The sequence below is a fragment of the Megalobrama amblycephala genome, linkage group LG14, assembly GCF_018812025.1.
Source record: "Megalobrama amblycephala isolate DHTTF-2021 linkage group LG14, ASM1881202v1, whole genome shotgun sequence".
Taxonomy (NCBI): domain Eukaryota; kingdom Metazoa; phylum Chordata; class Actinopteri; order Cypriniformes; family Xenocyprididae; genus Megalobrama; species Megalobrama amblycephala.
In genome coordinates, this window is record NC_063057.1 from 9,527,784 (window position 1) to 9,549,720 (window position 21,937).

At 39.1% G+C, this 21,937-nt stretch overlaps 5 protein-coding genes and 1 long non-coding RNA gene across 6 annotated transcripts; all 6 read left to right on the forward strand.

Annotated features, from left to right (window-relative positions):
• Positions 1–2,480: 2,480 nt before the first annotated feature.
• On the forward strand, positions 2,481–3,890 carry LOC125245452 (scavenger receptor cysteine-rich type 1 protein M130-like). The gene is made up of 4 exons (XM_048156050.1): positions 2,481–2,718; positions 2,829–3,145; positions 3,235–3,558; positions 3,635–3,890. Exons 2-4 carry the CDS (start codon positions 2,923–2,925, stop codon positions 3,811–3,813), a joined length of 726 nt encoding a protein of 241 aa, XP_048012007.1. The 5' UTR covers positions 2,481–2,718; positions 2,829–2,922; the 3' UTR covers positions 3,814–3,890.
• A 1,742-nt stretch (positions 3,891–5,632) lies between these two features.
• Positions 5,633–6,520, forward strand: LOC125245472. The gene is made up of 4 exons (XR_007179546.1): positions 5,633–5,703; positions 5,793–5,835; positions 6,018–6,079; positions 6,207–6,520. It is a non-coding gene; the product is annotated as an uncharacterized LOC125245472 (long non-coding RNA).
• Positions 6,521–7,793: 1,273 nt separating this feature from the next.
• Positions 7,794–10,906, forward strand: LOC125245606 (scavenger receptor cysteine-rich domain-containing group B protein-like). Its single transcript, XM_048156276.1, has 2 exons — positions 7,794–8,029; positions 10,578–10,906. Exons 1-2 carry the CDS (start codon positions 7,972–7,974, stop codon positions 10,904–10,906), a joined length of 387 nt encoding a protein of 128 aa, XP_048012233.1. The 5' UTR covers positions 7,794–7,971.
• Positions 10,907–11,070: 164 nt separating this feature from the next.
• Positions 11,071–12,031, forward strand: LOC125245450 (putative DMBT1-like protein). The gene is made up of 2 exons (XM_048156049.1): positions 11,071–11,476; positions 11,564–12,031. The coding sequence occupies exons 1-2, from the start codon at positions 11,140–11,142 to the stop codon at positions 11,977–11,979; spliced, it is 753 nt and encodes a 250-aa protein (XP_048012006.1). The 5' UTR covers positions 11,071–11,139; the 3' UTR covers positions 11,980–12,031.
• Positions 12,032–12,383: 352 nt separating this feature from the next.
• LOC125245608 (CD5 antigen-like) lies at positions 12,384–15,472 on the forward strand. Its single transcript, XM_048156277.1, has 5 exons — positions 12,384–12,501; positions 12,617–12,931; positions 13,939–14,238; positions 14,710–15,024; positions 15,147–15,472. The coding sequence occupies exons 1-5, from the start codon at positions 12,384–12,386 to the stop codon at positions 15,470–15,472; spliced, it is 1,374 nt and encodes a 457-aa protein (XP_048012234.1).
• Positions 15,473–15,551: 79 nt separating this feature from the next.
• On the forward strand, positions 15,552–20,938 carry LOC125245609 (scavenger receptor cysteine-rich type 1 protein M130-like). The gene is made up of 8 exons (XM_048156278.1): positions 15,552–15,874; positions 18,321–18,644; positions 18,726–19,043; positions 19,269–19,571; positions 20,116–20,187; positions 20,363–20,677; positions 20,759–20,829; positions 20,921–20,938. Exons 1-8 carry the CDS (start codon positions 15,580–15,582, stop codon positions 20,936–20,938), a joined length of 1,716 nt encoding a protein of 571 aa, XP_048012235.1. The 5' UTR covers positions 15,552–15,579.
• Positions 20,939–21,937: the final 999 nt, after the last annotated feature.

Here is a 21,937-nt window from a genome sequence, read left to right on the forward strand (position 1 = left end):
TTTGAAATGCAACACTGAACACGCGAAAATAGGCTGCAAAAATATAAAGGCACATAAAATATAATTAGTAGGCTATTCTTTGTTTATTGAACGTATCATCAGCTCAACTTGAAGGACCGTGTAGTTTTTCTCTTATTCACGCATTTTATGCTATTATTGTCTATTTTCAGAAAAAAATAATAATAAACTATTCTGAAATGTAAATAACACCGAGATATCTGTGAAAATTACTGTAAAATTACAAAGGTGTATAAAAAACAATTACATTCTTTTTGCACGTCATCATTTAAAAGCATTAATGAATCAATTGAATAAAAAAATAATTCAAGCAAATATTACAGATTTCAATATCACAAGGTAGAGACTATACCAGCTCCAGCTCCAGCTTGGATCCAGCCTGTTATGAAGACTTCAGATGAAGGACTCCAGAACATCAAACATGGATGATTATACAAAATGATCATGTTATCATTGCTTTGCATGCACACTACTTTTGCTTAAAATAAGTAAATACTACAATTTGTATATCTTACAACTGTACGTTCTGATATCATCTCATAAAAGAAGACTGTTGTGTTTTTGTCACATAAAAACATGAATTTGCTGTAAAACTTCTTTTGAAATATGTATAGTGAAAAGCGCTATACAAGTGAATGTGAATTAAATTACCTTTGAGGGTGCGTTAAAAGTTGCACTGGGGCCTTAGTCCCAATGTACTTGACTGTCACCTTCAGACATTTTTACTGTAGCATTTTAAAGTTATGGACCCATGAATTTGACAAATGTGACAATACAGTTATCAGAGAAATTGCACTATTGGCCATATTGGAGGCGCTATATCTCAGCTGCCTTTGAAGGTGCGTTAAAAGTTTTCCTGAGGCCTTATTCTCAATGTACTCGACTTGAGCGTGAATAAGAAGCTACAAACGCGGAAGCGTAGCGTCTTTTAAAGTGGACCGGATAGCGTCAATAAGAAGCTGCGAATAGTCCACCATTGTCTTGACATCGGAGCAGCTACAAGAGACAAGAATGTCTCGTAAGCGAAAAGGTGTTTTGTTTTTGGATGTAAGAGTGAACATTAGTGATGGGAGAAACAAAGCATTTCGAAACTTTGAATGAATTGAGGCAATTGATTCACAAAATGATTCACTGTTTTGAAGCATTCAAAGCGCCATGCGCTGGTCAGAACAATGTAGGCCTAAATACAATGAAAACCCAGCTCAAACATCCATTAAATCAGCTTTTACAACTGCAAATGTTTTGTTGAAAGCGTAATCTATTAAATGCAATTAGCAAATTATCTAACACCATTGAATATAAAGCGTCTGTGTTATTTTATTAAATTGTAAGGATTGTTTTGTTTAATAGAGAACTTGTTTAATTACAGTAACAGTAAGATATTTTAACTAACTTCTCGTTTTATTATACAAATGTGTCATTAAATGTCTACAAATATATAAAACTGATCTGAGATCAGCTAAAAATCATACAGACAATTGTTAATGGCTTTAACAGTGAGCATGGCCCGTAATGGCGAACGATTGACATTTCGAAACAGTTGTGACATAACAAAGCCTTGTTTACTGAAATCACATGGCTTTGGCAGTATGAGCTCTGAACCATTGATTTGAAACAAATAATTCGCGAAGGTTTTGAAGCCTCACGAAGCGCGTTTCAAAAGCGCCCATCACTGAACATAGCAGTCTTCATTTACTCTTGACATCTGAGCCGTTCTGACATAGAACCCAGAAGCCTGAACTGTCTATACAACTTAAACAGCGTAGCAGACAGGGGAGAGACGGAAATGTTGAATAAAGGCACTATTTTTGTTTAAACATGCAATTATATTACCACTATATGTCATGGCTGCTAAGTGTACCCATCATTACAGACAATCCTTCTAATCTATCAGAACAAATGTCACTAACAACGGAAAAATGAGAAAATTGTATTTGTGAAAGAATCATAAATAGAATAAAGAATAAAATATCCCTATATATTTTTTTAAATATATTTTTTATTATTTTTTTATTCATATGTCTATTTGTCAAAAAAGTTGAATAGTTTGCATCAATGAATATTGTCGAATAAATAAATGTTTAGCTATCTTAATCTTACCATGCAATTCCCACCATTAAAACCAGTGTCACATTGAATTCGTACTCGTACCAGACTTTCTTCTTGTTTACATATGTGACGTAACCACACATATATGCTTCTACATTTTTTATTTCCCAATCTGTTTTCAAATTCTTAAGATCCTAGCTGATTTAGGCTATATTAAAAATAAAATACAAATATGAAACTTGTCGCATTTATCTTCCATATCTTAATCTATAAGTATAGAATCTATAAAATATTTTTTATATATCAAGTGTACTTTTTTTTTTTTTTTAAACTGTGTTGTTCTTTTAGAAGTCAGGCTGGTTGGAGGTTCTCGCTGCTCTGGGAGGTTAGAGATACTTGATAATCAGTCGTGGGGTTCAGTGTGTGCTGCTACCTTTGACCAGCAGGATGCAGATGTTGTGTGTAGAGAGCTGGACTGTGGGGCTCCTGTACAGGTGCTGGGAGAAGATGCTTTTGGAAAAGGAGACGCTCAGATGTGGACACAAGAGATTCAGTGCAGAGGAAATGAGTCTTATATATCTTTCTGTCCTACATCATTTTCTCTCAAACAAGACTGTACCCATGAGAATGACATTGGACTGTTATGTTCTGGTAATGGAGCAGTAGTTTTTTAACTTATTGGGATAATAATAAATAAATTTTTAAAAATACTTTTTTTTATATATATACTGTTTTTGTAAAAACTCTGTACTTTTCTCCAGGTTATACTGACCTCAGACTGGTTAATGGTCCTGACATCTGTTCTGGTCGAGTTGAGCGTCAGTACTTCAGTAAATGGGGCACAGTGTGTGATGCATGCTGGGATATGAGAGCTGCCAGTGTCCTCTGTATAGACAGCTGAATTGTGGAATTGCTGTGTCTGTTGTGGGATCAGACTGGTTTGGAGAGGGAAGTGGTGAAATCTGGGCTGATGTGTTTGATTGTGACGGGAATGAAACAAAACTCTCAGAATGTTCCATCTCTTCATGGAGTCGAGCTGAATGTTCTCATAGACGAGATATTGGAGTCATCTGCTCTAGTGAGGGGATTTTATTGAAATAAATGTTTTAAATTATCTATACAAATTACCTTACAATATTTTAATAAAATGCCACGTCTTTCACTCAGATTCCTCTCTGGCTGTTCATGATGGTCTGGTGCGGTTGTCTGGAGAGAGACAGTGTGAGGGGGAGGTGGAAGTTTCCATCCATCAGGTCTGGAGGAGAGTTCTGCTGGACTCCTGGAGTCTCACTGAATCCTCTGTGGTCTGCAGACAGCTGGGCTGTGGCTCTGTGCTGAACTTCTCCAGCTCCTCTTCATCCAGTCCTGAACACAGTCATGAGTGTGTGACGGGCTTCCAGTGCTCTGGGAGTGAAGCTCATCTGGGGAACTGCAGCTCTCCACAAACTCTCAACTGCAGCTCCACACAACAGCTGTCAATCACCTGCCTTGGTGAGAAGAGCAACATCTGGGCAGATTCTTCAGTTGTTAGTGATTACTAATGTGTTTCTCTTTCTCTGAATATCAGGTCGTGGGTCCATCAGGCTGGTGGGTTCTGGGGGAGACTGTGCAGGGAGGCTGGAGGTTTTTCACAGCGGCTCATGGGGGACAGTGTGTGATGACTCCTGGGATATTAAAGATGCCCATGTGGTGTGCAGACAGCTGCAGTGTGGAGTGGCCCTCAGTAACCAGCAGGTACCAGTCTAGTTTGGTCCTGGTTCTGGACCCATATGGCTGGATGAGGTGGAGTGTGAGGGGAATGAGACGTCCCTGTGGAGCTGCTCTTCTCCAGGCTGGGGAAAACATGTATATATATATATATATATATATATATATATATATATATATAATATTTATTTATTTTTTTACTTCTGTATAGATTTTAAAGATATCAGGTTAACTGAGGGCTGTGAAGGGAATGTTGAGGTTTTCTACAATGGATCCTGGGGAAATGTTTGTTACAATAAGATGGACAGAGACACAGTGAGTCTGATCTGTCAAGAGCTGAACTGTGGAAGATCTGGTGTTTTGTCTGATTCTACACCAAGACTGGAATCAGCTCGTAACTGGCTGGATGAAATTAAATGTCGACCACATAATTCAAATCTATGGCAGTATCCATCTTCACCCTGGGGACAGAATGACTGCAACAGAGATGAAGTGGCCAAAATCACCTGCTCAGGTAAGACTGATGCAATTTCCATCACTAAAAAACAACAGTAATTACAACAGTAAGTTATATGAGTTGTGTATATTATATTATATTGTCATTGTGATTACAGAACAGGAGAGTCATGAGTCCCCTCATTTGTCTTGCTCTACATCTCCACATCAGAGACAGTGTATGGCTCCTACTGTAATGAACAGTAAGTTCATTTGATGTAGAAGAACATAAAAATCATAACAGCCATATATGATGCATGTATGTGATTTTGTTCTGGGTTCACAAACAGGATTTAATATCACACAACACACATACCCCACTGTAGGTGTCGCTGTTCTGACAGAACTCTGTTGACCAATAATAATGTCTACTTGTCTGTGATTTAGATCATGTTCCTCTCAGACTGAGTGGAGGGGAGGGCCGGTGCTCTGGGAGGCTGGAGGTGTATCATAACGCTGTGTGGGGCTCAGTCTGTGATGATCTGTGGGACATCAGTGATGCTCAGGTGGTCTGCAGGCAGCTGGGTTGTGGAGCAGCACTGAGGGCTGATGGGAATTCAGTCTTTGGTGCTGGTGAAGATGTTGTGTGGCTGAACAGAGTCGAGTGCAGAGGGAATGAGATTCACCTGTGGGACTGTCCTCTCTCCCTGAAGAACCACACTGACTGCTCCAACAAAGATCATGCTGGACTCACCTGTGCAGGTCACAGCAAAACATTAAGGAATGTTAAATCAATAATTTACTTCGATGTGATTTTGAAAGTGTTTGTGTCTGTTTTGACAGATTTGCCAGATTTGTCAGTGTCCACTACTCCTGCCACAACAACATCATCTTCTCCTCCAGTTTCTCAGACAGTGAGCTCAACATCAGTCTCTTGTTCACAAACTCCTCCATCTCTCTCTGTGCTTGTGATTGTACTGGGAGTTGTGCTCTTACTGCTCTTAGTGCCACTGCTTATACTGATTCAGCAGAACAGAGTGATGAGGAGAGGTATAGAGATCCAGAGACTGTCATATTGTGTCTTATTCAGTGTGTGATCAGTCATGTGTTGTGAACTGACAGCAGGTTTGTCTCTCTACACTCACAGCTCTCTCTAAGAACACTGAGGCCGTTTATGAGGAGCTTCACAGACCCACTAATAGACACCATCTCTTCACTCACAGGGGTGAGTAAGTGTCTGAGTGTCTGATTTAGGAGATCAACAGGGTAATCACTGTACTCAGGGGAGTGAGTGGAGCAAATTGCATAGATTTATTTGTAGGACCTTTTTTGTGTCATTTGATGTCAAATGATGTAATGTTAAATGACCCAAATATAAATGACCCTATAAATCAGTTTTTTTCCTCTTTCTTTTAACTTATTTAGAAGAACAACAATTTAAAATAGAAAATTATGATGATGTGATCACTGTTGGATTGAGACATCATGCTACAGGTTTATTTCTTTAATTTTTCATATTATTTGAATATGCATGGTCATTTTACTAAGCTTATCACATTTCATTTTTCATTATTTTATTGCAGATGACATATCAGAAAGCTATGATGATGTTGTCATCATAAGACGGTGGGTTTCATTTTACTCTTTTAGATTTAGATTCTGATACAGTGAATTTTCTTTCCAAATTATATTATTATATAAATTATACTTTATACTTATTTTATTATAATTTTTATATATTGTAGTGTGTTTTCAAGTGCAGTGTGAAATTGTGTTCATGTATTTAATGACTGATACATTTATATCAGTATGCAGTCTGAAGAAGTAGATGATGAGAGAAATATCAATGAAGATGCGAGAGACTTGTTAGGTAAGTTATTGTGACCCGTTTATCTCACACGATATGTTTAGATTTTATAACTAGAAATTGCAATGCAAATGTTGATTTGCACATTAAGCATGTACTGATACAAGAATTTGTTCTTGTTTTCAAACAGCAGGCTATGATTATATGAGTGAGGAGCCAAGAAAACAGGGAGGGGCTATGTTCAGTTTGTGACCACACCCACCACCTCACAGTCTTTTACAGCTTTTAATTGTCTCAACAGTGAGTTTAAATGATACATACTATTAAGTTTTAGTTTCAGTCCACCATTGTTACAGTTGAAGCATTAATAGATAACATGGACTTCAATTTAAAACATGCAGCAAACAAACTGGAAATATATATAGAACAAATAAATAAAACAGACAGGGTATTTTATGTTCTTGTCTTATTCTCACATTTTTGATTATTAAAAAAACAAAAACATTTTCAAGCTCTGTACATGCATCGAGTTTCTGAAGGCCAGAAGCCCATACAAGACAAAATGACCAACATGTACTTCTGCTTAATGAAAACAGTTATTCTATTAAAAGGAAAGATTATTGCATATGGCTCTTTTTTTTGTAAATGTATTTTGAACTAATAAGTGCTTTTAGCAAATAAATAAAAAAGTGAATTCATCTTTTCTGAAGTTAGGAGTTCTTCAAATATTTAACATTTTATTTAGACAACAGTAATGTATGAAGGGTAACTTCCTAAAAACTGATTTGATGTTTTAATAAATTAATTTTGTTTTTTCTAAGCATATTGTGATTTTTTTTTTCTTGGTATAACATTGATTAAACGCTTTTGATAAATAAATAAATAAATAAATAAATAAATAAATATGTTGTGTGTGATACAGCAGCAAAGACATTGGTAAATAGAGAGAGATCAAATACATATATTTACATATATGTAATTTACATATATGTAACTGTTTCACTGCTCACTGTTTTCGATGTGTGAAATATAACTAATGTTATAAAAAATAAAAGTTTCTTTAATATTAAAATTTGCAGAGGGTCATTTATTATTTAATTGTTCAAATATATAATGTTAGTTTGTCCCTGCTCTTGAAGTATGAATGTGAAATACAACAGTGCTTTAGCCGAAATTTAGTTCACTGGCTCCCTCTGCTGCTCACAAGGTGAACAACATGCTTTTCTTCACTGATAATTATGTTTTTTTTGTGGGCCACCTGAAAGAAAACACTTTTGTGCAATTAAGTAAATTTCACATTAGTTACAGGAATTATTCTGAGATATAGATAACATGTTTCACAAAATAACTTTTTTAAAACCTCTAATTAGTGTAATAAGGGCTTACTTGTGCTGTGCGCTGTGCTCTTGATAAACATTTACCTAAATGCTTTTTAAAATGAGTACTTATTTTATAAAGTTGAGTTTATTACATATTAATATATAATGTTAACATATGTATAAATTAACAGACAGTGTTAAGGACATTTACAGTTAGTTATCAGCGCTTTTATCTCGTCTCTGCAGGTGTTGGGCTTTGATGCTGTAAATAAACTGGAGAGTTTCCTGTCTCCTCTAAGTCAGTTATAGACGTGTGTGTGTGTGTGTGTGTGTGTGTGTGTGTGTGTGTGTGTGTGTGTGTTTCTGCATCCCCTCAGTGAGGCGTCTTAATGTATGGGGAGGAGTTCATCAGCACTGACAGATATGTATGGAGAAAGTCATAAAAGCCTCCTCTGATTTGTCACTAAAGTTGTTTGATGATTTCCTCTGTTGTGTCTAATAAGGTAACAGCGAGTGTGATTGGAGGGTGTTGGACCTCTTTCTCTCTCATTAAGGGGTGTGAGAAGATGCCTGTACTTCAGTATCATCAGTGCGGAGAAGCTTGAACTGGATGTTGAATTAATCAAGCAGAGAGAGATGGAGAGATGCCTGACACTCATTTTACTGACTACAGTTGTAAAACTCATCACAGCTGGTAAGTACACAAGAAGGTAAAGAGATTAAGTTGTTTTTAGAAATGAAGGGGTCAGACAATGTTATTTAATCACTTAAAATTAAACTATAATGTATTAGATGTCTGTGTAAGCGCATTGTCACAATATTTTGAATGTGTTCTGTTTAACAGGCGATTTCTCTCTCTCTCTCTCTCTCTCTCTCTCTCTCTCTCAAATTTATAAAGAGCTATAAATAAGTTTTACATGATGGTCTTCTTTTTATTTATTATAATATATCATTATTAAAATAATTGTAATATTTGTTATATATGTAAACACTCAGAGGCTACTTATTATTATTATTATTATTATTATTTTATCTTGTTGTTTTGTGAAAGCAATTTAATTTTTGAGATAATAAATGTCTCAACTTTTTCAAAAAAAAAAAAAAAATCATACATTTGCGCACATTTTTTAAAATTATTTAATCGCCATGTTTCAAACATCATTCTATAATAATGCAGACATCTCAGTCCCTCGAGCTGAACGGCAGTTAAACTGATCACACATTTGGAGTTCTGATTTGATAAACATTCATTTGGAAATATTAGTGACAAACATGTTAACTTGAGCAAGTCCCATTAACATTTTTACAAAAAAGATTAAATGAATCACGTATGGTCCAGCAGCATAAATGCTGTATAATGTTACATCAAGATCATAATAAAATGAAGATCATGACAAATAAGACAGGAAAAAAAAAAAAAAAAAAAAAACCTTAAAGGCCTTTTAGTGTTACCATTTTAGACTCTTACACAATACAGAGCTCAGCTGCAGAAGAAGAGGGAAAAATATATAGATATTAGAAGAATACACCAGGTTTAATATAGTTTAAGGTCAATCAACATCATTTGTGGCATAATTTTGTTTACCACAAAAATAAATTTCTACTTGTCCCTCTTTTTTATTTTTAAATCTGGGTTACAGTGAGACATTTACAATGGAAGAGAATGGGGTCAGTCTGTAAACGCTAAAATACTGTATCGATAATATAGAAACAAGACATGAAAAATATGTTAACATGATTTTAGTTTGGAAAACATTGCTTACTAACCTTTTCTCTGCAAAGTTATGTCCAATTTTACAATTTTGTTTCCATGATAACATAATGTATAAACCCTGCAATGCCACACACACACACACACACACACACACACACACACACACACACACACACACACACACACACACACACAAACACACACACAAAGATTTGAACAGCTTTACAGCTAATAAATAATACATGCATTTTGAGATAACTGATTTAAAGGTTTTTTTTTTTAATTATAAGCTTCACATTTCTGTCTTTCAACCCTCTTTTTTTTATTAAAATTGAGGGTGAAGTCAGCATTTTTGTTGTTGTTGTTGTTAATCAACACCTAAAATGATGTTGATTGAGTTCAACCAGTATTGAATTGAATATTCCATTGGATATTCCATTAAAGTCCCCCTATAGTCAATTATTTTATCCTTCAAAACTCATCACCAAAACTCTTCAAAACTTGATCACCAAAATGTCGTTTATACATTTTTTTTTTTCCTGTGAAAAAAAAATTCTTCATGCCTTAAAATAGCTTGAATGTAACTCTACACCTTTGCCTCATTTAATATACATGGATCCACTTGTATGTTACGAGTGGATTCAGGCAGTTTAGCAAACGTGTTTTACCAGTTCATTAAATTATGAATTGGTAAAACACATTTGCAAAACCGTCTGAATCCACTCGCATTCATTTGGACTGCTCTCTCTATTTCGAAGGACAAAAACATGAACTTTAACTATTGGCTTTATACTTCATCAAGTCATCCATCACTTTACTTTGGCACAAGGCCCTGTGCGGTCGCACTCTTGGCACAGCCCTTGCGATTGTTATGTTAGCCTTTTGCTTGACTATGTTACCAAACAGCTAATAATGTGTTACTAATGTTACACAAACCATGTTCCCGTTCGCCATAAGAGTCAGACAGCTATCTTCTAACATTCAGTATCTTTACAAATGCTTTGAAAAACTCAGAACGTCAGTGGAGAAAGGCATATAGTTCATCATAACATCGTAATATACATCAGACACTTCCCATATTGCTAAATCTACCCGATTTTTCATATCAACAGAAAAATATACTGGGATAACCTGGTTTATCTCGAGACTCCCCTGCTAGTTCGCTGTTAATGATATGCTAAAGCTCGCTGGCACATTGACGCGATTGATTACAAGGTAGTTTGTGACGTCAGAAACAGCGATTTCAAACCGCAGGTTTGAGACTGTCTTTTTTCACTGCAGTTTTAAGGACAAATACTCAGAAATGGTGTTGACATATGAATTTGCACATGGTTTGTCTTAAAACATACTAAAAATCACCACATAGACATATAAACAATATTAAAGACTTGATTTTCACCACAGGGGGTCTATAAATATTCAGATGTATGTGCACTACTTTGTCAGCTGTCCCACTTTGTAATGCTATGAATTAAACTCTCCCTCTCATTCCTTCATTTCTCTCATTGTTACTGCTCAATATCTTTAGACGGTGTGAATGTGAGGTTGGTTGGTGGTCACAGTCGCTGTTCTGGTAGAGTGGAGGTTCTTCATAGAGGTCAGTGGGGAACAGTGTGTGGTGGTGACTGGGATTTGGCTGATGCTTCAGTGGTGTGTAGAGAGCTGGACTGTGGAGAACCTGTAGATGCTCTGGGTGATGCTTATTTTGGACCAGGATCAGGACCTATCTGGATGAGTTTTGTTATATGTGCTGGATCAGAGTCAACACTGAAGAACTGTGGGTCAGTAGGATGGGGTAAAAGCAATTGTGATCATAGTAAAGACGCTGGAGTCATCTGCTCAGGTAAAGAATTTTAAATATTCAAATTCACATTGTAAGGTTTTTTGTGCTTCCATATTGGCTTCTAATTTTTAAAGAAGTTAATTTTAATACGTTTACTTCAATAATAAATTTCATGTTTATATATTTTTCTATTTTTCTTTTGTGTTTTTACATTATTCATTAGAAGACTAAAATATAAAATGGCTTCAATGGACAAATCATTATCTCAGAGCCCCATATTTTTTTTTCTTTTTTTTTTCTATAAGCCATGAATTTGTTGATCTATGTTGTCTTTTCAGAAGTCAGGCTGGTTGGAGGTTCTCGCTGCTCTGGGAGGTTAGAGATACTTGATGATCAGTCGTCGTGGGTTTCAGTGTGTGCTGCTGCCTTTGACCAGCAGGATGCAGAGGTTGTGTGTAGAGAGCTGGACTGTGGGGCTCCTGTACAGGTGCTGGGAGAAGATGCTTTTGGAAAAGGAGATGCTCAGATGTGGACACAAGAGATTCAGTGTAGAGGAAATGAGTCTCAGATTCACCTCTGCCCAACATCACCACTAGTAAAAAGCTACTGTTCGCATGAGCACAACATTGGTTTGCTGTGTACTGGTAGGAGTTCAAAGTACAACACATTTCATTTTATTATAACATTTTAAATTTACACTCACTTTTTCTATTGTTCTCTTACATTCACAGACATAATAAATGTGAGGTTGGTTGGTGGTCACAGTCACTGTGCTGGTAGAGTGGAGGTTCTTCATAGAGGTCAGTGGGGAACAGTGTGTGGTGCTGGTTGGGATTTGGCTGATGCTGCAGTGGTGTGTAGAGAGCTGGACTGTGGAGAACCTGTAGATGCTCTGAGTGATGCTCAGTTTTTACCAGGATCAAAACCAGTTTGGATGAAAAATGCGATGTGTACTGGCTCAGAGTCTACACTTAAAAAATGTGGATTTTTACAATTAGTTGATCCTGATGTGTGTCTTGATAAGAATGCACAAGTCATTTGTTCAGGTAAGTTGAAGCTTAAAAATCTTGTCTTAGTGTACAAATTCAATTGCACCAAAAGCAGTCATAATTTCATTTTGCGTGACCATTTTCCTCTTTCTTTATGACCATGCAAACTGTTAAATAGTTCACCCAAAAATGAAAATTCTGTCATCATTTACTTACCCTCAAGTTGTTTCAAAATTTCTTTGTTCTGCTGTATTTGGAAGAATGTTTGTAACCAAGCATATCTTGCGGTCATGTAATGTATTTAGATTTTTACAGTAACAATAACAACACACTGTTCTCTAACTTACATTTTTTTCTTTCCTGTGTTGTTCTTTCAGAAGTCAGGCTGGTTGGAGGTTCTCGCTGCTCTGGGAGGTTAGAGATACTTGATAATCAGTCGTGGATGTCAGTGTGTGCTGCTGCCTTTGACCAGCAGGATGCAGAGGTTGTGTGTAGAGAGCTGGACTGTGGGGCTCCTGTACAGGTGCTGGGAGAAGATGCTTTTGGAAAAGGAGACGCTCAGATGTGGACACAAGAGATTCAGTGCAGAGGAAATGAGTCTCAGATTCACCTCTGCCCAACATCGCCATCACATAAAAATAACTGTTCTCATGAGGATGATTTGAGTTTGGTTTGTGCAGGTTTGAGCCTTTTTTAAATAAACTGAAATCAAATTTAATGTTAACTTTCCCCCTCTTTCTTTCTCTTTCTCCATATGATTTACTACCTCTTGTTTGTATTTATTCTGTCACTTAGATAAAAAGAATGTGAGGTTGGTTGGTGGTCCCAGTCGCTGTGCTGGTAGAGTGGAGGTTCTTCATAGAGGTCAGTGGGGAACAGTGTGTGATTTTTACTGGGATATGCCTGATGCTGCAGTGGTGTGTAGAGAGCTGGACTGTGGAGAACCTGTAGATGCTGTGGGTGGTGCTAAGTTTGGACCAGGATCAGGAACAATTTGGACAAATCGCAAAACATGTACTGGATCAGAGTCAACACTGAAGAACTGTGGATCAGTAGACTGGGCTATTTATGACTGTGATCATACAAAGGATGCAGGAGTCATCTGCTCAGGTAAACTGCTCTAAACCCTGTCCTATTTTTACAGCACTGATAAACCACCTGCTTCACCAAAAAATTAAAATTCAGTCATCATTTACTTAATGTCTTTTTAAACCTGTATGACTTTGTTCTGTGAAGCACATGCTTTTTTTTTTTCTTATTTGACTTTTTTCTTTTGTGTTCCATGAAAGAAAATAAGTCGAAAGTGTTTGAATTGACGAGATGGAGTAATTTGATTATTTTACTCATTTCGCATTAATGAATTGTGCTTTGTGGTAGACCAATAATGAAAAGAATAACACAGTTTGATGACAAAGAAATCATCTCAATTACGTATGTGACCCTTGTTTCCTGAAGGAGGGAATGAAGACATTACATCAGAACGACTGACGAACTGGGATCTCACCTGAGAGCCCTATCAACTTTGAGTGTAAACTAAACGAGCCAATGCACATTGGCATGCGAGATTTGCATCTCGCTCTCCTCCCCGCAGCCCGGGTATAAATGCAGAAGCAGATGCAATGCATATTCAGATTTTCTCTGAGGAGCCGAGCCGGTGATCCTGGTTATTCACCGAAGTAGCCCTCTTCTGATACCCAGAAGAGGAACTAGATCGGGGTATAGGCAAGGGGACTCCACCTCATTAGAGGTACTACAGTCTCGTCCTCCGACTCATTCACAAAAGCTACCTCAGCATGCCTGATGCCCAGACACTTACGTCAATGATCGTGACCATCATTGACCGGCGACCGGTGCAGTGCAGTGTGCAGAAAGATCTTTTAGGGCTGTTTATGAAACAGCAGGAAATGCTCTGAAGGATTGCGACCACCGCTGCAGGGCTGTCACACCAACACTGGATAGCAGAGGCCTCTTCCTAAAGAGCACTTGCAGACACTCAGTTTACACTCAAAGGTGATTGTGATCTCAGGCGTGTAACACTGAACATGACTGACTGAAAGGGAACTGATAAAAACAGTGTCAACCCCGTTTTTACGCTTTTTTGTCTCTTGCTACTTCAGACATCAGGCTTATTGGAAACTCCAGTTGCTCTGGGAGGTTGGAGATACTTGATGATCAGACATGGATGTCAATGTGTGCTGCTGCCTTTGACCAGCAGGATGCAGAGGTTGTGTGTAGAGAGCTGGACTGTGGGGCTCCTGTACAGGTGCTGGGAGAAGATGCTTTTGGCAAAGGAGATGCTCAGATGTGGACACAAGAGATTCAGTGCAGAGGAAATGAGTCTCAGATTCACCTCTGTCCAATATCCTTACACAAAAAGAGCTGTTTGCATGAGAACTACCAGGGACTGTTCTGTGCTGGTGAGTTAAAATAATATGAGAGTAATATTATACCTTTTACTCATAGGGTCCATCTCAAATTGCACGAACCAACACAACATCATGATGTGATAGAAAATTTGAAATAATAGGCAAATATTTAATTAAATGTCAGCATAAACACATAACTAGATATGTAGTGAACGTAATCTAGTTAATATTTATAATTATAATTTGGTTGAAATATTTAAGGGATATATAACAACAATTTCATAACATACTTTATTAAACAGCATAAAAATTGTCAGAAAGATGTTCTTTGTGTTGTTGATAAATACCAGTGGTTACGTTTTGCAACACAAGCACATAGTCATGTCACTGGAAATTGAGTAATCAGTGTCCTAATCTGTATTGAACCAGTGTACCCACATTTGTGTCACAATATACTGATACGTGAGCTGGTGCTTATGGAGATGCACCCACAGTCACTATCTGTATTCTTCTGTCACTTAGATAAAAAGAATGTGAGGTTGGTTGGTGGTCACAGTCGCTGTGCTGGTAGAGTGGAGGTTCTTCATAGAGGTCAGTGGGGAACAGTGTGTGATGTTGGCTGGGATTCGGCTGATGCTGCAGTGGTGTGTAGAGAGCTGGACTGTGGAGAACCTGTAGATGCTCTGGGTGATGCTCATTTTGGACCAGGATCAGGACCAATCTGGATGTATGTTTTGTTATGTACTGGATCAGAGTCTACACTGAAGAACTGTGGGGCAACAGGATGGGGCTTACATGCCTGTACTCACAACTCTGATGCAGGTGTCATCTGTTCAGGTGAGTAATAAACTGGTTGCCCAAGAATATTTTGTTTGGAAAACTGTAAATGTTTGTATGGTTATTGTAGTTAACTATCAAGCATTTGTCTTTGTCTACTGTGCACACTGTCATGTGAACAGGTCATAAACCTTCCAGACTCATTAATGGACCTCACCTCTGCTCTGGGAGGTTAGAGATACTTCATAATCAGTCGTGGGTTTCAGTGTGTGCTGCTGCCTTTGACCAGCAGGATGCAGAGGTTGTGTGTAGAGAGCTGGACTGTGGGGCTCCTGTACAGGTGCTGGGAGAAGATGCTTTTGGAAAAGGAGACGCTCAGATGTGGACACAAGAGATTCAGTGCAGAGGAGATGAACCTCAGATTTCATTTTGCTCAGTATCATCATCACACAAACACAGCTGCACCAGTGACAATAGTGTGGGCCTGATCTGTTCTGGTAAATTATAAATATTCAGTGTCTCTTTGTTTGTATTTGATGTGGTATATATCTTTTCTGCATTATACTTTATTTTAACTTCTCTGTTCTTTATTCAGGTTACACAGAGGCCAAACTGATGAATGGTTCAGACTCTTGTTCTGGAAGAGTGGAGCTTCAGTTCCTCACTGATTGGGGCACAGTGTGTGATGCATGCTGGGATATGAGAACTGCCAGTGTCCTCTGTAGACAGCTGAATTGTGGGATTGCTGTGTCTGTTGTGGGATCAGACTGGTTTGGAGAAGGAAGTGGTGAAATCTGGGCTGATGTGTTTGATTGTGACGGGAATGAAACAAAACTCTCAGAATGTTCCATCTCTTCATGGAGTCGAACTGAAAGTTCTCATAGACGAGATGTTGGAGTCATCTGCTCTGGTAAACTTATTTGACACTGAGAGCATTATGCTACTGAAAAACTCTTTAATATATAAAAACGTCTCAGGTTACTTGTGTAACCCTGGTTCCCTGAATAAGGGAACGAGATGCCACGTCATATGATGTTATGGGAACCCTCTGCGTGATTGCGTCATGAAGCACTCTTGTATATAACCAATAATGTGACGAGACGTCAGAGGCGGGTGACGTCACGGACCAGGAAACTATAAAGCATACCCAGAACAAAGAACGCTAGCTTCTGGATTATGGCTGAAGCAAGACGCTTACAGGTATGCTGGGGGTACGGCAATGTGATGTAGCATCTTGTTCCCTTATTCAGGGAACCAGGGTTACAGTGACCCGAGACGTTCCCTTTCATGGGGACGTTATGGGAACACTGTCCCAACTACGCCGTAGAACCAAGTACCTGTCTGTTATCTTGTAGACAGAACTGAGGACCCCAGAGTGGAGCCTACGTCCAGGTTGAAAAAACCTAATAAATGTGTGCTGGGATGACCATCCAGCTGAACCACATATGTCATTAATGGATACTCCTGACATTAAGGCCTTTGAGGCCACTATACCCCTAGTAGAGTGGACACGGACAGCTAATGGAGATGGCTGTCCGGCCGCCTCATAAGCAAGTGAGATAGCCTCGACCACCCACTTGCTCATTCTCTACTTAGATGCCGGGCCTCCTTTCTTAGGAGACCCGTAACACACAAACAATTAATCTGTTTTGCCCCTCAGGGCAGCTCTGTGGACATATACATCTAAAGCCCTCACTGGGCAGAGCAGATTGAGTTTCTCCTGATGAAGCCTTCTTGGTGATAATTACAGTCCGCAAATCTGTGTTACCCCACAAAGACTCCAGCTGTGTCGCCTGTCCCTGTCCCCAAGCTTTCTGCGGGAGAGCATGGGTGGCGACACTTTCTTTGGATGAACGGTCAGATCAGTGCCCTGAAACGGCGAACTGGCAGGGAACATCTGAACTGACCGCTCTACAATCCTCCTCTTTCTTGGAGAACGGTTTCCTTTATTTTCTTTTAAATTCCTCAGAGTTTAATGTATTCAATATTTAATGTAATCCTCAAATTAAATGGAGCCAGTTCTTATATATATATTATTTTGAACAGGGTGAATATATTTAGAATACAAAAAGAATTATAGCTCGTAATAATTCGCAAGGTATTTTAGGGAAAGAGAGAAAGGGAAACTCCCGTCTACTCAGATCCCTCAATATATAAATACATATATATTTACGGACACATGATCTATGCGCAGCCTCGGCAAACGCGAGACCTGAGCCGTATATTCATTCTTGCAGACTTAATCTACGCAATGCCTCGGCAACGCAAGATCCGAGCTATATATTCTGTAATGAAAATTTAATCCACGCGCTGCCTTGGCAAGCGCGAGATCCGAGCCTTGTGTTAGACTTTTATTCCCTTGAGAATAGAGCCAACAGGAGTGGAGCTACAAAACTCCCGCTAGTGCATACTTCTCTTTGGGACATTTTTATGAATGAACACTGTCACTGTCAGTTGTGAGCTGACGTGCATGCTCCACTCCTAGCAAACAACACATAAATCGTGTGTATCCCCACTCGCTTTGTAGTGTAGCACAGGGGGAAACGCGATTCAAACTGCTGTTCACTATTAATTTGTTATAAACGTGTGATTTTGAAACACGATATGTGTGTGACTGTGAGGTGGCGAGTCCTCATATCGATATCACAATATCCACCTCCTCAGAGCTGGACATGTGAAATACCGGTGCCTCAACCCGGGGGAAGAAACCACAGAGCATGCTTCCACCTGGGAGACGGCACTGAACCTGGCAGGTAAGGGCAGAGAAAGGGCAGCGCCCGTCGCTAACCCCTCTGTCAGATCCATTTGTGAACCCCACGAATGGAGCCTCCGCCCTGCCTCAGCAGAAGCGGGACCCGATCCGCGGGGAACACTGGAGCACAGTGTCCTAAGAGTGAGTTTTTTACAGTGCACACAGACATCTCCCTCGAGAGCTGCCTGGGCATGCTCAACTCCCATTCAACTGCTGCTCACCATAATATGTCTTTTTTATATATAAATATATGGATTGGTGTGGGATACTCTTGTCCTCAGACGAAGAGATCGTGACTTGTTTATATGTAATAAGACAAACAACACCAAATAAGACACACGATAACACAGAGCGCTTGCTGAAGACAGCAGAAGCTAGCGTTCTTTGTTCTGGGTATGCTTTACAGTTTCCTGGTCCGTGATGTCACCCGCCTCTACGTCTTGTCACATTATTGGTTAGATACAAGAGTGCTTCACGACGCAATCACGCAGAGGGTTCCCATAACATCATATGCCGTAGCATCAAGAGTTCCCATGAAAGGGAACTATTTCACTATGTTCTAACACAATTCTTATTTTAGTAAAAGGTAAGATCTTTTCCTCAGATTCCTCTCTGGCTGTTCATGATGGTCTGGTGCGGTTGTCTGGAGAGAGACAGTGTGAGGGGGAGGTGGAAGTTTCCATCCATCAGGTCTGGAGGAGAGTTCTGCTGGACTCCTGGAGTCTCACTGAATCCTCTGTGGTCTGCAGACAGCTGGGCTGTGGCTCTGTGCTGAACTTCTCCGGCTCCTCTTCATCCAGTCCTGAACACAGTCATGAGTGTGTGACGGGCTTCCAGTGCTCTGGGAGTGAAGCTCATCTGGGGAACTGCAGCTCTCCACAAACTCTCAACTGCAGCTCCACACAACAGCTGTCAATCACCTGCCTTGGTGAGAAGAGCAACATCTGGGCAGATTCTTCAGTTGTTAGTGATCACTAATGTGTTTCTCTTTCCTAATCTTGTTTCTCAGGTCACGGGTCCATCAGGCTGGTGGGTTCTGGGGGAGACTGTGCAGGGAGGCTGGAGGTTTTTCACAGCGGCTCATGGGGGACAGTGTGTGATGACTCCTGGGATATTAAAGATGCCCATGTGGTGTGCAGACAGCTGCAGTGTGGAGTGGCCCTCAGTAACCAGCAGGTACCAGCCTGGTTTGGTCCTGGTTCTGGACCCATATGGCTGGATGAGGTGGAGTGTGAGGGGAATGAGACGTCCCTGTGGAGCTGCTCTTCTCCAGGCTGGGGAAAACATGACTGTCAACACAAGGAGGATGTAGCAGTCGTGTGCTCAGGTACACTAGCAGAAATGTTTGCCATAGATGTATTTTTATTTAAAAACAAAAAAACCAAAAAAAAAAAAAACCCCTACATTTGAACATTGTAACATATTATTAGGCTGATGTAATATTTTAGACAGCATGGATTACCCTTATTTTAACCAGTCATTTTGGTGATATTTTAGATTTAGCATAACCAGAATAACTCTTGTTTTAAGGCACATCTTTTCTTCCATCTAGAGTTTAAAGAGATCAGGTTAACTGAGGGCTGTGAAGGGAATGTGGAGGTTTTCTACAATGGATCCTGGGGTAATATGTGTTACAATAAGATGGACAGAGACACAGTGAGTCTGATCTGTCAAGAGCTGAACTGTGGAAGATCTGGTGCGTTTTCCAGTTCTATTCCAAGTCTGGAATCAGCTCTTAACTGGCTGGATGAAGTGAAATGTCGACCACATGATTCAAATCTGTGGCAGTGTCCATCTTTACCCTGGGGACAGAATGACTGTGGTGAAGATGAAGTGGCTAAAATCGCCTGTTTGGGTAAGACTGATGTATTTTTCATGTCTAAAAATACAACAGTAATAATCTTCCTTTAGCTAGTATTACATCATGCTTTTATGCTTTTAAACCATTCAAGCATGACAAAAGAGAACTCAGTGTCTGTGAATCTCCTGTCTGTGTGACACACACAACTAGGCATGCCGGCCGCACTGAGTTCTCTTTCGCACTTGAATGGACAAGAACACACAAAATAATGCCAAAATGCCTAATAAACCTGCTACTCTCTGTCAGTAATGTTAATCAAAGAACAAAAGAAAAAGAGAAAATCACTCACTGCTCTTGACTGAATAACTTTTATAGTTTTAATAAGGATAAATCTATATTTAATTTATAACTTATGCAGTGAAGACTGCAAATAGTTTGAGAACTTTATTCAGTTTCTGTATATTTCCTACTTGTTAGATCAAATGTTTAAAATATACTGTTAAAAACTGTTGGTGTGATTAATCATAATTAATTACAAAAAATAAAATAAAACTTTTTTTGACAGCACTAAATATAATTATTGAACTTGTGATTACAGAACAGGAGAATCACGAGTCCCCTAGAAGCTCTTTGTCATGCTCCACATCTCCACATCAGAGACAGTGTTCAGGTAAGTTCATTTGATGTAGAAGAACATAAAAATTATAACAGCCATATGTGATGAATGCATAATTTTGTTCAGAGGAACCAAGAGAATGTAATCTTACACCACACACACACCCTCTGTGTCACTGTTCTGACAACTCTGTTGGCCAATAATAATGTCTACTTGACTGTGATTTTAGAGCATGTTCCTCTCAGACTGAGTGGAGGGGAGGGCCGGTGCTCTGGGAGGCTGGAGGTGTATCATAACGCTGTGTGGGGCTCAGTCTGTGATGATCTGTGGGACATCAGCGATGCTCAGGTGGTCTGCAGGCAGCTGGGTTGTGGAGCAGCACTGAGGGCTGATGGGAATTCACTCTTTGGTGCTGGTGAAGGTGTTGTGTGGCTGAACAGAGTCGAGTGCAGAGGGAATGAGATTCACTTGTGGGACTGTCCTCTCTCCCTGAAGAACCACACTGACTGCTCCATTAAAGATCATGCTGGACTCACCTGTGCAGGTCACAGCAAAACAATAAGGAATATTAAATCAAACATTTACTTTGATTAGATTTTGAAAGTGTTTGTGTCTGTTTTGACAGATTTGCCAGATTTGTCAGTGTCCACTACTCCTGCCACAACAACATCATCTTCTCCTCCAGTTTCTCAGACAGTGAGCTCAACATCAGTCTCTCGTCCAAAAACTCCTCCGTCTCTCTCTGTGCTTGTGATTGTACTGGGAGTTGTGCTCTTACTGCTCTTAGTGCCACTGCTTATACTGATTCAGCAGAACAGAGTGATGAGGAGAGGTAGGAGAGATCCAGAGACTGTCATATTGTGTCTTATTCAGTGTGTGATCAGTCATGTGTTGTGAACTGACAGCAGGTTTGTCTCTCTACACTCACAGCTCTCTCTGAGAGGAGACACAGGAGCACGACTGAGGGCATTTATGAGGAGCTTCATCACAGACCCACTAACAGACACAGTCTCTTCACTCAGAGGGGTGAGTAAGTGTCCCATTTGTGGGACTTTGTTTGAGTCACTTGTAATGATATAGGGTTGGTACTATATGATCCAAATGACATGGGGATTTTGGCTGATTTGTAATTTTGAACATGTCTGATGGTTTTACTCTATAACAGGAAGTGTCCTATCTACCGAACAGCATTCTGGGTATGAAGATGCTGATGAGCTTCTTTCAGGTTAGAGGACTGAAATAGAATTATGTAACCTACTACATACAGAAAACATTCACTTAAGTTATCTTAGAAGAGTATAAATTATATAAATCATTCAGCACAAAATAAGAATTAATAATAATAATTATTATTATAATAGTAACAATAATAATCATGTATGTATTTTCTTTTTCAAAGCAAAATCTGCAGTAGGAATGAAGACTGACTACTATAATGATGTCACCACCACTGAAGGGCCAACAGGTCAGTGTTAACTGGTCACAGAAATTCACTTAATATAATTACCTATTTGGCCTGTGAATTAGTTTCTGTTTAATAATTTAGAAGAGCAGCAAGTCACACAAGAGAATTATGATGATGTAATCAACGTGGAACAACATGCTACAGGTTTATTTCTTTTAATTATTTTGACAGGTTTTATATATATATATATATATATGCGCGTTTTAATTGTACATACAGTGGGTACGGAAAGTATTCAGACCCCCTTAATTTTTTCACTCTTTTTTCATTTGTTATATTGCAGCCATTTGCTAAAATCATTTAAGTTCATTTTTTTTCCTCATTAATGTACACACAGCA

Excerpts from the sequence above, each read along its gene's own strand:
- LOC125245452 (XM_048156050.1), top strand. The coding sequence starts at position 2,923 with ATGCTGGGATATGAGAGCTGCCAGTGTCCTCTGTATAGACAGCTGAAT. Across the intron at positions 3,146-3,234 it reads TATTGGAGTCATCTGCTCTA|ATTCCTCTCTGGCTGTTCAT; the intron begins GTGAGGGGATTT and ends TCTTTCACTCAG. Across the intron at positions 3,559-3,634 it reads GCTGTCAATCACCTGCCTTG|GTCGTGGGTCCATCAGGCTG; the intron begins GTGAGAAGAGCA and ends TCTGAATATCAG.
- LOC125245606 (XM_048156276.1), top strand. The coding sequence starts at position 7,972 with ATGGAGAGATGCCTGACACTCATTTTACTGACTACAGTTGTAAAACTC. Across the intron at positions 8,030-10,577 it reads TGTAAAACTCATCACAGCTG|ACGGTGTGAATGTGAGGTTG; the intron begins GTAAGTACACAA and ends CAATATCTTTAG.
- LOC125245450 (XM_048156049.1), top strand. The coding sequence starts at position 11,140 with ATGAATTTGTTGATCTATGTTGTCTTTTCAGAAGTCAGGCTGGTTGGA. Across the intron at positions 11,477-11,563 it reads CATTGGTTTGCTGTGTACTG|ACATAATAAATGTGAGGTTG; the intron begins GTAGGAGTTCAA and ends TTACATTCACAG.
- LOC125245608 (XM_048156277.1), top strand. The coding sequence starts at position 12,384 with ATGTGGACACAAGAGATTCAGTGCAGAGGAAATGAGTCTCAGATTCAC. Across the intron at positions 12,502-12,616 it reads TTTGAGTTTGGTTTGTGCAG|ATAAAAAGAATGTGAGGTTG; the intron begins GTTTGAGCCTTT and ends TCTGTCACTTAG. Across the intron at positions 14,239-14,709 it reads CCAGGGACTGTTCTGTGCTG|ATAAAAAGAATGTGAGGTTG; the intron begins GTGAGTTAAAAT and ends TCTGTCACTTAG.
- LOC125245609 (XM_048156278.1), top strand. The coding sequence starts at position 15,580 with ATGAATGGTTCAGACTCTTGTTCTGGAAGAGTGGAGCTTCAGTTCCTC. Across the intron at positions 18,645-18,725 it reads GCTGTCAATCACCTGCCTTG|GTCACGGGTCCATCAGGCTG; the intron begins GTGAGAAGAGCA and ends CTTGTTTCTCAG. Across the intron at positions 20,188-20,362 it reads ACATCAGAGACAGTGTTCAG|AGCATGTTCCTCTCAGACTG; the intron begins GTAAGTTCATTT and ends CTGTGATTTTAG.